The sequence below is a fragment of the Cnephaeus nilssonii genome (genome assembly GCF_951640355.1).
Source record: "Cnephaeus nilssonii genome assembly, chromosome: 1".
NCBI lineage: Eukaryota > Metazoa > Chordata > Mammalia > Chiroptera > Vespertilionidae > Cnephaeus > Cnephaeus nilssonii.
The window spans coordinates 76,503,059-76,516,679 of record NC_137072.1 but is presented as its reverse complement, the minus strand read 5'-3'; the positions used below and the strand labels follow the sequence as shown (position 1 = coordinate 76,516,679).

Below are 13,621 nucleotides of genomic sequence, written 5' to 3'. Positions count from 1 at the left end.
TCAGTGATGGGCAACCTTTTGAGCTTGGTGTGTCAAACTTCGCCAAAAAACTGAGCATAACTTGGGTAGTGTGTCACTTTGAGGAAAAAACATTATTTCGCAAATGTTTCATCCTCAGGAACAGCAAATATTTCAGCCTCGGCATGCGGCCGCCTCAGCGGCCGCGTGTCATCAGAAATGGCTACGAGTGTCAGTGCTGACACACGTGTCATAGGTTCGCCATCACTGGTGGGTTAAGAGTCAGTAAATTAGGGCAGTTAGATGAGCACATCTTTGTACATGTAATACACATATATAGAATAACATTTACAGATATATACACAATATACAGATATAACAGGTATGTGTATATAGAGAGAATATTTACATATATCTTTATATATACATGTCTCTATCTTTATATACCTTAACCTTCAAATATCAATGACAAAGTAGAATGGCGAGGCAGTATTCATACTAATTCATACTTTTAAGAAGCAAAGATTAAAAATTAAAAATACAGGCAAAAATGACTTTTGATTTTGGAACAAGATGGCATAAAGTCATTTTTTCCTGCTTTTCACACTAAATACAACTAAATTCCCTGGTAATTATTCATCAAACAACAATAACAGAACTCTGAAAGCTAGAAGGAAGAATGCAATTTGCTGTTCCTCAAGCTTTAAGGAACAACAGACAATGTGGTTAATCCCCAGAGTTTTGTTTATATTTCATTCCCAAATTGGGCTCTAGAAAAGCCTACAATCCAGAACGGCCCACAGGTAAGAGAAGATGGAGTAGAGAACCTGCATTCTCTGACCAAAAGCCTTAGAGAAGGAAAACACTCAGAGACAGACTGGGAAACTCAAATGCCCACTCCACAAAGCAGGCCTTGCAGTGGCAGAGCAGCAAAGCCTTAGGCAGTGTCCGGCCCTACTCCGTAAGTGCTATGGGGCAGGGGCAGCAGAGGAGCAAAGCCCTGGGCCAAACCTCTCTCTGGACCAATCCAGTCTCCCCCCCCCCCCCCCCCTTTAACAATCAGCCACTGCTACACAGACCACTGGTAGAATTGATCCACTGGTAGTATTGACACCCCAGGTCATCCCAGACCCTACTCCCAATGAGGGCACCAATAAAGATCCATTCCCTGCAGTTTCTGACCCCAACTTCCTTGGGTAAGGACATCAGGATGCTTAAGAAAGCACCTTTCATCCACCCACACAGCACCAGCAAGAACTAATCTGGAATCCCAGCATTATCAGAAAATTAAACAGACCATTGCTAGGACTCTAAACACTTAACTGTCATAGGAAATAAAATCCACAAAAGTAGGCAAGAGCCTACACATTAAAGCAAAATAGGGCAACTATATGCTACAACAAAAGATTTAAATACAATCAAGTGTCTCCTTAATATAATAACCAAAATATCAAGGATACATTCAAAATTATTCATCATACCAAAACCCAGAAGAAACACAACCTGAACAAGAAAACAGAATCAGTGGACACAAATGGATCAAAAGGAATCAGATGTTGTAATTATTTAACAAGAATTTTAAAATAGCCATCATAAAAAAATGTTTTAACAATCAATTTTCTTGAAACAAATGAAAACACAGAAACCCCTATAGATATAGAAGTTACAAAAGAGAGATAGTTTTTTGGATTTTCACCTTTCTTATAGGTGTGCAGTGGTATCTGTTGTTTTAATTTAAAAGTCCCTAATAACAAGAATGATGAACAAATCAAAATCACAATGAGGCACTACTTCACACCCATTAAAATGGTTATCAAAAGCAAAACAATGAAAAAACAAACAGAAAATAACAAGTGTCAGTAAGGATGTAGAGAAAGTGGAATCCTTGTGCACTGCTGGTGGGAATGGAGGCAACAGCAGACAATAGAGTAAAGACAATCTCTTCAATAAAAGGTGTTGGAAAAATTGGACAGATATACGAAAAAAATGAAACTAGACCACCAATTTACACCATATACAAAAATAAACTCAAAATGGATAAAAGACTTAAATGTAAGTAGTGAAACCTTAAAAATCCTAGAAGAAACCATAGGCAGCAAAATCTCAGACATCGCTCACACCAATTATGTTTGCCAGTAAATCTTCTAGGGCAAGGGAAACAAAGGAAAAAAATAAACAAACAGGACTACATCAAAAATAAGTTTCTGGTCTGGCCCATGTGGCTGGCTCACTGGTTGAACATCAATCTAAGAACCAGGAGGTCACGGTTCTATCTCTGGTCAGGGCATATGCCCAGGTTGCGGTTTCAGTTCCCAGTGGGGGGCATACAGGAAGCAGCCAATCAATGATTCTCTCATCATGGATGTTTTTATCATTCTCTCCCTCTCCCTTCTTCCTCTCTGAAATCAATAAAAATATATTTTAAAAAACAAAATAATAAAAAATAAAAAGCATCTGCACAGAATTTTATTCATCAACAAAATGAAAAGGGATACCACTATATGGGAGAACATTACTTGCCAATGTTACATCTGATTAATTTTCAAAATATATAAAGAACTCATACAACTTAACAAAAGGAAGACAAGCAATCCAATTAAAAAATGAACAAAGTAATAGACAGTTCTCCAAAGAGAACATACAGATGGCCAAGAGACACATGAAAAAATGCTCAAAGTCACTAATCATCAGAGAGATGCAAATTATAAAAAGCCATGAGGTATTATCTCACACCTGCCAGAATGGCTACCATCAACAAATCAACAAATGACAAGTGCTGGCAAGGATGTGGAGAAAAGGGAACCTTAGTACACTTCTCATTTTGTGCATGAAGCAAGACTTTATTAATATTACATATCATGATATCCCACCACTCTATGATTAAAAAAATACAAAAAAATAACTAACAATTTTTAAGTAAACATATTAATTTTATTAAATGAATTACTTTTATTAATTCAAACCACTTGTCATATTTCAAAAAAAGTATTATAATTTTTATACGGGCTGCTTAAAGAGGCTTTGTATTTTTTTAATGTAAATAGACATTTGCTAAATGTGGGTGACTAGTTGGTATGAAATATAAAAAATTTAAATTGTAATACTGCTGGTGGGAATGCAGACTAGTGCAGACATTATGCAAAACAGTATGGAGTTTCCTCAAAAAAATTATATATGGAACTGCCATTTGACCCAGTGATCCCACTTCTAGGTATATCCTAAGAAACCCGAAACACCAATCAGAAAGAATGTATGCATCCCTATGTTCACACTAGTGTTATTTACAACTAGAGGCCCGGTATACGAATTCATGCACCAGTGGGGTCCCTCGGTCTGGCCTGCAGGATCGGGCTGAATCTGGCTCTCTGACATCCCCCAAGGGGTCTCAGATTGCGAGAGGGTGCAGGCCAGGCCGGGTGACCCCACCGGTGCATTATCAGGGCCAGGGAGGAACGCGGGAGGTTGGCCAGCCAGGGAGGGACTGCGGGAGGGCTCCAGGGAATGTCTGGCCCGTCTCACTCAGTCCTGATTGGCCAGACCCCAGCAGCAAGCTAACCTACCAGTCAGAGAGTCTGCCCCCTGGTGGTCAGTGCACGTCATAGCGAGCAGTTGAGTGGCCTTAGCATATCATTAGCATATTACACTTTGATTGGCTGAACGGATGACTGGACAACTGCACACTTAGCATATTAGGCTTTTATTATATAGGATAGCTAAGATCTGGAAACAGCCCAAGTGCCCATCGGTATATGAGTGGATAAAAAAGCTGTGGTACATTTACACCATGGAATACTATCCTATATAATAAAAGCCTAATATGCTAAGTGTCCAGTCGGCCATTCAACCAATCAAAGCGTAATATGCTAATGATATGCTAAGGCTGCTCAAACACTCACTATGATGTGCATTGACCACCAGGGGGCAGACGCTCCACCTGGTAGATTAGCTTGCTGCTGGGGTTCGGCCGATCAGGACTGAGTGAGATGGGCCAGACACACCCTGGAGCCCTCCCACAGTCCCTCACCAGCTGGCCAACCTTTCACATCCCTCCCCGGCCCCAATCGTGCACCGGTGGGGTCCCTCGGCCTAGCCTGCGCCCTCTCGCAATCCAGACTGAGGGACCCTCCCCCCGAGTACATGAATTTTGTGCACCAGGCCTCCAGTGCAGCAATAAAAAAGAAGGACCTCTTTGAGATAGCATGAAGGGTACTGGAGAATATTATGCTAAGTGAAATGAGCAAGTCAAAGAAAGACAAGTATCATATAATCTCACTCATATGCTAAGTAAAATGAGCAAGTCAAAGAAAGACAAATATCATATAATCTCACTCATATGTGGAATCTAATGAACAAAATAAACTGATGAACCAAATAGATCCAGAGACACAGAAGCATGGCACAGATTGACAAATCTCAGAAGAGGGGAGAGGGAGCGGGAAGAGTTTAACCAAAGAACTTACATGCATAATCCATGGACATAGACAATATGAGGTAAAGGTATGGCGGGTGGGGAGAGGTGCATGGAGTAGGTAGAAAAAGGGGGATATCTGTAATACTTTCAACAATAGAGATAAACTTAATAAAACAACAACACAGTTTGGTGGTTCCTCAAAAAATGAAAAATACAACTGATCCAGTAACTTCTTTTTTTGGATATATATCCTAAAGAACTGAAAGACATACCGTATTTTCCGGCGTATAAGACGACTTTTTAACCCAGGAAAATCTTATATGCCCAGTCGTCTTATACGCTGGAAAATATGGTACATAGTATATTATTCAGTTTATATGATATTGTAGAACAAACAAAGCTATTACCGTATTTTCCGGCGTATAAGACGACTGGGCGTATAAGATTTTCCTGGGTTAAAAAGTCGTCTTATATGCTGGAAAATACGGTATCTATAGACCCCTGTTCATAGCAGCATTATTCACAATAGACAAAAGATAGAAATCACCGAAATGAATGAACCTTGAAGACATTAGTTAAGTGGGATAAGTCAGCTGCAAAAGTACAAATACTGATTCCACTCATATGAAGTATTTAAGGTACCATATTTTTCCGTGTATAATATGCCCCCCCCCCCCCCCGTTCTCCAACCCAAAATTAAGAAATCAATATTTTAAACATTTTGCTGATTTTCCTCTTAAGACCTTCTTTTTTGGCATCTTAAGGAGTTGTTCTTTCTGTTTTCTCCACTGTCTGATCATACACTCAGTGGGAGAAAGTCCAAATTATCACTCTGCAGCTCTATTTCATGCTTTTTTTTTTTTTTTTACTGATATTTATCTTTTTATTTTTTGACATCTTTATGGGCTCAGAATGCTCCAGTCCCTGTTGCATCTGTGCACTCTCCACCTTCACCATTACAGCATCAGCTGACGTCAATAACAATAAGGCTCATGATTGGAGGAAGACTGTTTGAGAAAGTATGGGCAGCTACGCACCTGCCTGCACCCGCCCGACTCCCTCCTCGGCTGACTTCCGTGTATAAGATGCCCCTCGATTTTCAGTCTAACGATTTTAGAAAAAAAACGTGTCTTCTACATGGAAAAATACGGTAGTCAGATTCAGAGATAGAAAGTAGAATGGTAGATACCAGAGACTGGGGGAGGTACAGAGGTTTGTTTTTACAAGATGAAGAAGCTCTGTGGATAGATAGTGGTAAACAATGTGAACATATATAATGCAAATATACTGTACCCTTAAAATTGGTTAAAATGGTAAATTTTATATCTTACAATTTTTAAAAAGGAATGAAGAACAAAGAACATGATCTGTGTTTAAATATAAATAAACATTGTTTAAAACAAAAATAAAGTTTTATTGTGTTGAAAGATGTCAAAATACATAAAAGGTTTTTAAAATATCAACTAAAAGGAATAAAATATATAATAGCATGTCAGTTGGAAATTAGAGTTGTTCTAGTTACTATGTCTGCATAATAAATCTATATATATATTAATAAAGAGGTAATGTGCAAATTAGCCGGGACACTGTAACAGTCACAACAGGCTCAGGAGGAGGCTGCACGCACAGATGGGCGGGAGGGGACTGTGTGCGCGGTGAGGCAAGCCACAGATGGCACAGGCCCAGAGACAGGGGGGCCTGACCAAGCTGCCACGGTGCGGCTGGAGCAGGGCCGGAGCAGACACACCGTGGAACACCAGCAGTCCGGCCTCTGTGCGTGAGCTGCAGAGGAAACACCTTTTTTGACCGCTCATTGGCTAAGCTCCCTGTACACCACTGGCAGTGTTCTTGGTAACTTGGGTAATAAGAATCCAAGAAGGTGATCTAGGATTTTTCCACCTCACTCCTGGAGGAAAAAACGAAGGTCCGCTGCTGGAGGGGCTAAGATATGTCACATCCTGCCCTAGCCAGTTTGGCTCAATGGATAGAGCCTCAGCCTGAGGACTGTAGGGTCTGGGTTCGATTCTGATCAAAGGCATGTACCTAGATTGCAGGCTCCTCCCTGGCCGGGGCCCAGGTCAGGGTTCATGCAGGAGGCAACCAATCGAAGTGTCCCTCTCACATTGATGTTTCTCTCTGTCTTTCCCTCTCTCTCTTCCACACTCTCTAAAAATCAATGGTAAATATCCTCAGGTGAGGATAAAAAAAGAAAGAAAGAAAGAAATGTCATATCCTATGAAAGAGACATCTTGAAAATGCCTAAAGAAAGTTGTCATTTTTTCATGGTGAAGGGACTGAAGTCTATGTTGATGAAAACACCTTGGCAGCTGCAGCGGCCAGCAGTGGCAGCAGCAGTGGGGTGATGGGGGTGGAGCCTTCCCCTGATTAGCCCAGTCACCTCCCACAGAGAGAGGCCAGACTGTGGCTTAGGCCAGCTCCCTACGTGGAGCTAGCCTAAGCTGTCAGTAGGACATTCCCTGAGGGCTCCCAGACTGTGAGAGGAAACAGGCTGGGCTGAGGAACCATCCCCCCGCCAGTGCACAAATTTTGTGCACCGGGCCTCTAGTAACTCCATAACTTGGTTGTGGAGAACAACCATTATTATGTTCATAGATACTATGGAACAGGAATTTGGCAGGACACAGTAGTGATGGCTTATCTCTGTCCCATAAAGTCGGGCCTGGAATCATCTGAAAGCTTGCTTACTCACATGACCGACATTTGAGACTGGCTGTAGGCTGAAGGACTATTTCTGTCTATGTATTTCTCTCTGTAAGTGGGCTAGTTTGGCCTTCCTCATGGCATGGTGTGTGGGATCCAAAGGGGTAGAGGGGGAGGGGATGGTCATATCCTAAGAGAAAATTGAGAGAACCAAAAAGAAGCCATAATAGCCTTTTATGACCTAAGTTTGGGAAGTCACACAGTATTACACATGCCACATTCTATAATAAATGATCCTCTCTAATAAAATGGTAATATGCAAATTAACCATCACTCCGCTACATAAGCCACGCCCACCAGCCAAGCCACGCCCACCAGCCAATCAGGGCGAGTATGCAAATTAACCCCAATCCAAGATGGCTACACCCACAGAGAGCAAGGTTTCCCAGGTAACAGAGGAAGCCAAGCTTTCCATAGCCGTTGCAGACCTAAGCCTCCACTCATGCTACAAAGTTTCAATTATAGAAGGTAAACAAATTCAAACAAATGGCGGCAGAATGGAGATTGAGAGAGCAGGCCAGGGTTGCCGGCAGCAACAGGGGAAGCAAACCTTTCCGCACACCCTGGCCGGGCTCACCCGCTTAAGGCTACAAAGTTTCAATTGTAGAAGGTGAATTAACTGCCACAGAAATGGCTGCCACCCCGGAGGGAACAGCAGGCTTGGCTCCGCCCCAGGCTACAAAGTTTCAATTGTAGAAGGAAAATAAATTCCAGATACCAGGGCCTCCGCTTGGGTTGCCAGGGGGCGTGGCCGGCCTGCAAACCACCACAGGCCCCTCGCTCAGGCCGCCCCATGCCCCAAGGGAACCCCACCCTGATCAGGGACACCCTTCAGGGCAAACCAGCTGGCCCCCACCTCTGTACCAGGCCTCCATCCTATCTAATAAAAGAGTAATATACAGATTGATCATCACTGCAACACACAATATAGCTGCCCCCATGTGGTCAAAGATCCTGCCCCCATGTGGACAAAAGATGGCCACTACAAGATGGCCAGCAGGAGAGGGCAGTTGGGAGGCACCCGGCCTGCAAGGGAGGGCAGTTGAGAGGGACCAGGCTTGCAAGGGAGGGCAGTTGGAGGTGATCAACCCTGCAGGAGAGGGCAGTTAGGGGTGACCAGGCTGGCAGAGGAGGGAAGTTGGGGGCAAACAGGCTGGCAGGGGAGCAGTTAAGCATCAACCAGGCTGGCAGCAGAGTGGTTAGGGGGTGATCAGGCTGGCAGGCAGAAGCGGTTAGGGGCAATCAGGAAGGCAGGCAGGCAGGCAAGCAGTTGGGAGCCAGCAGTCCTGGATTGTGAGAGGGATGTCCCAGATTGGAGAGGGTACAGGCTGGGCTGAGGGACAACCCCCTGCCATGCACGAATTTCGTGCACCGGGCTTCTAGTATGATATAATATGTAAAAACAACCTCCCTGAAGTGGTCGGAAAAAAAGATGCTGACCTAAGATCACATATATTACTTTGCTCTGTCGGTTGAGATGGTCTTGAAGCAACATCCCAGGAGTGACAGTACACCTAGCATTCAGATCTTGGTTCCTAGTACAATTCTCCAATAAAAGGAACCTTTGGCTCCTTTGAGAAATTACTGATTATATGAGACTGAGAAATTACTGATTCTAACATAGGGGCAAAAAATATATAAGACTAAAAGCCCGATGCACAAAATTCGTGCAAGGGTAGGCCCTCGCAGCCACCCCAGCTTCACCCAGAAGGTCGTCTGGACGGTCATTCTGCTGTTCGGTCTAATTAACATATTAGCTCTTTATTATATAGGATGAGCTTGGAGAATCTCGTAGTTCTATAAGGTAAGAAAGTGCACAAAAACAACAAAAACAAAAATGAGGTATATCAAAGAGGCATAGAAGCCAAGGAAATAACTTCTAATAGCAAATGCTGGAACAATTTGAGTCATAAAATCAATAAAATAGCATTAGATTATAAGCCAAAGTATAAAATAAGGTCCTACCTCAAAAACTAGAAAAAGAGCAAAATAAAAAGAGAAGGAAAAAAGAGCGAGCAGAAATCAATGAAACTGAAAACATGAGAAGAATATAAAAAATTACCGAAAAAAGCTAATTCTTTAAAAAGTGACTAAAGATGATAGACCTCTAGCAAAATTGACAAAGATAAAAAGACAAGACACAAATTACCAATATCCAGGATAAAATAGTGTTTATCACAATAGATCCTACAGCCATTAAAAGGACTATAAGGAAATACTAGGCTCATAAATTGAACTTAGAAGAAATGAAGTAATTCCTCAAAACCCACAATTATCAAAATTCTGTCAAGACTAAATAACCTAAATAGTCATATAACTATTAAAGAATTGAATTTCTAATTTAAAAGGTCTTGAAAATCTCATAGGTCAGATGATATCATAGAAAATGTTATACGAAACATTCAAAGAATTAAAACCAAGTTTATTCAGTCCCTTCCAGAAATTAGAAGAGGGAATAATTTCCAACTTTTTAAATAATGTGAACATTACCATCACACCAAAACTATACAAATATAGCATAAAAAAAAAAACACTAAATATGAGTATCTCTCATTAACTTATGTGCAAAAACTTCTCAATAAAATTTTAGCAAATCACATCCAACAATGTATAAAAATTAGTAATATGTCATAATTTACATTTATAGGAAAGCACACTCAACAAAAGAATATATTTTTTTCAAGTATAAATGAAACATCCATAGACATCCTAGATCAAAAAACAAATTTAAAATTATTGAAATCACATAGTGTATCCTATTCTATAAAGAAATCAAAATTAGAAATTAGTAAGAAGAAAATAAGACCATCAATCCCTAAACACTTGGATTAACACACTCCTAAATAATCAGTGGTTTAAAGAGAAAGATTCAAAGTATATGTAAAAATACACAGAAATAAATAATAGTGAACAGAAAACACAACACATCAAAATCTGTGCAATGCAGCTACAGCAGTGCTGAGAGGGAAATTTATAACACTAAATGAATATACTTGTATTCCCTAAGCCCAATGTTTCCAAGGTTCTTCCACATTATAGCATGTGTCAGCAGCACTTCATTCCTTTTTATGGCTGAATAATATTCCACTGAGCATATATGCCACATTATTTATCCATTCATCTGTTGATGGACACTTGTTTCAATTTGGTATTATGAATAATGATACTATGAACACTGGGGCGGGTACAAGTATCTGTTTTGGATCCTTATTTTCAATTATTTTGAGTATAAACCTAAGAGTAGGATTGCTGGGTCACTTAACAATTATAGATGTAATTTTTTGAGATAAAAAATATATATTTATTGTTGCTTTAAAAGAAAAATCTATTTGAAAATTACTAAAGCTATACTGTATAGTCCCTATAATAATTCTTTAGTTAATGTCTCTTATCACATCCTAGTAAGCAATGTTCCTACCACTAAAACAAAGAAATAAATAATCATATAAAACTTATTATTGTTCATATTTTTTAAAAAAACAAACAATAAAATAAACTTGAGAGGGAATCAAAAACAATTTCATTTCACAATTCTCCCTAAACTGGCCATGACCTTGTCACTCAAGCCAACACATGCATCACCTGCAACGTTTCTAACTTTTTAAATCTATCTAATGTATTACAGAATCAGACACCTGAAACCTATGTAATTTTATTAACAAATGTCACCTCAGTAAATTCAATAAAAGATAAAAATAAACAAACAAATCTTGGCAAATAATACCCATGGGCATGCCACCAACCTGAGATGCTGACAGCTTCGCTTGGTTCTGGATTGAACTGCAGAGAGGCTCCTTTCTTTCTTGAAGAAACTGGAACTGACTGTGAATGTGATATCTGGCAGTGAGCCTAAGAGGAATACAACATTAGATCTACACTATTAAATTACCAATTCTGATTAAACCCATTTGTTTTTAAATTGGAAAGAAAACAAGTATTTAAAAATAATAAACCAGCTGGCAGAGCTGTATACTTATAATTGATTCAACTTTCAAAAATTAATATATCACATCGGAAAGTTCTCTCAATTCTTAAAGAAATGGATCTGTGTTCATTCCTTGCAACCAAAAGGTTATATATGCTTATTTGTTTGTAGTAAATATTATTTCTAGCATTACATGATTTTTTATCTCTAATTAGTATTGTACTTTTAAATATTTTCTCTTTAATCATTAGTTTCAAAAACTCTATTTAAAGTCTTCCATTTTGTAGCTTTAAATCAACCTGTCCTCTTAAGATAGATAATCAATAAAATATTAGTTTCCCCAGATAGCAATTAGATGGCTTCGGTTTTCAGAAAACAACCAAATTTGCCAACCTAGATTAGAAACTTCAAAAGTTGCCCACTTTCCTGAAAACCCAATTTAAGTATTATTTTAGAAGTGAAAAATGATTGTGTTATAATTTGATCATTCAAATTCTCATGCCTCTAATTTCAAACACAGGAAATGTCAAATCAAAGTGTTCACAAATACTTCCAAATGTTACAGAAAATCAATGGGAATGTAAGATTCCCTTTTAAAAATAAGAACTAAAATGTACCTAACTACATTGTGTATTGCTTCACTCATTAAAATAAGAAAGCTGGCCTGGCTGGCATGGCTCAGTGGTTGAGCGTCGACCTATCAACCAGGAGGTCACGGTTCAATTCCCAGCCAGGACACATGCCCAGGTTGTGGCTCAATCCCCAGGGGGCCATGCAGGAGGCAGCTAATCAATGATTCTCTATCATCAATATTTTTATTGATTTCAGAGAGGGAGGGACAGGGAGAGAGAGATAGACACATTAATGATGAGAATCATTGACTGGCTTCCTCCTGCACAAATGGGGATCAAGCCCGCAACCCGGGCATATGCCCTGATCAGGAATTGAACCGTGACCGCCTGGTTCATAGGTCGATGCTCAACCACTAAGCCAACACGGCCAGGCAATTAAAAAATATATATTTTTAAATATATTAAACCTGTACCAGCTTTTCTTTTTGACTTACCTCTCTGCTTGGTGACTGAAGACAAGTATCTTTTATTTTAGGTGTTGAACAAACCATTGAGTTTGCAGAATTAGTGCTAAAGTCATTGGCAAGACCTAAAAAATAGTAAGAAATTTTTAAGAATGAAATACAATATAAAATCTTTTGGTTACAATTAAAAGCCTTATATGACATAAAGAAGTCTTCTGATTCTTTAAACACAATTAGCTTAAATGAAGTACAGACATTAATTTCAATATTCAAAAGTTCCTAGAAGGAATCAAGAGCTACAAAAGACAAACAAGATGTTAAAATATGTGCCAGATTTTTCAGGGCTTATAACAGAAGATACTTTTCCATAATCTGTGTTTATTTCTTTAATTGGCCTATTTTCCTATTCCAATACCTTCTGATGTTGACAAGTATTTAGAAAAGTTTTTGCCATAATTCACCATTTCTTTAGAAACTGGTACAAATAACCAAACATTACTTCAAGCTCTCCAGTGACCATAAGAATTCTGCACATTTATTTCTATTACATGAAATACTTTCTTTTGGGTATAATAATTATTTATGTATTTCCAGACTACAGGAATCAACTCTAAATTAAAGATAATGACAATTGTTTTCATTTTTGCCAGTATTATCCTCAGGATACCGGAAGATACATGAAGAATTGCACATGTACTAAAACTTCCTGGGAAAATATTTTGCAATATTTAAATGCTGAAACATATTTGTTGCATCTGACATTAATATGACAAATTTTTATCTTCATCCATCCAGACCCTCAAAGTCCATTTGGAAATGAAGCCTTACTTTGTTCTTCAAAACAGTCTTGTAAGAGTACCAGTATGTTCTGGCCTTGCCTCATATTAATGCCAGGTTCCCTAATATGAAGGAAAGAAGGAAAAATGTTAACATATAATTTCCAAAAGATATTTGTTATTTAAGTTGCTATCTACTTTGAAAAGTCTCTATCTCCTTATTATAAGTTTTTAATTTACTTCATGGACAAAATATCACCTTTATTATCTGAGGACAAAGCAAATATTTGACAATCCAAAAGTTCCTAGAAAAACATGTGAAGTAGTATGTCATTATCTACATTAATAATTATACTCCTTGATCAGAGAGCCATGTTTAAAGCTATTTTAGGTTACTGCTGTATCAAAACAAGAACATAAACTTTTTTGAACAAATACGTTCAGTCCTGAAATGCTTTTTTAATAAGGACTCTACGATCACAAGTACTAATAGCTCCAAGTAACACTGTCTTTTCTACAAGTTCTCAAATGCACTTTCGATTCAATATTAGTCTTAATGGTAGTTTATGAATCAGTATAAATTTTTTAATTAAAAATTATATTGAGGTCATTGTAAATTCACATAACAGTTGTAAGAAATAATGCAGAAGAGATCCCTTGTTCACTTTGTTTCCCCCAAATTTCAAAAACATCCTGTAAAACTTTAATTTACTATCACAACCAGGTTACTGATATTGACACAATGCACCAATCTTAATCAGATTTCTCAAGTTCTACATGTACTCATTTATGTG

General features: G+C 38.8%; 1 protein-coding gene across 1 annotated transcript in view; it reads right to left on the bottom strand.

Annotated features, from left to right (window-relative positions):
* CENPC (centromere protein C) overlaps positions 1-13,621 on the bottom strand; it is a 72,159-nt gene that overhangs the window by 55,776 nt on the left and 2,762 nt on the right. Inside the window, exons 3-5 of the mRNA XM_079771391.1 lie at positions 12,880-12,950; positions 12,082-12,176; positions 10,834-10,939 (exon numbers count right to left, since the gene is read on the bottom strand). Of these exons, the coding sequence (XP_079627517.1) occupies positions 10,834-10,939; positions 12,082-12,176; positions 12,880-12,950 (272 nt within the window). The remainder of the gene's footprint in view (positions 1-10,833; positions 10,940-12,081; positions 12,177-12,879; positions 12,951-13,621) is intronic.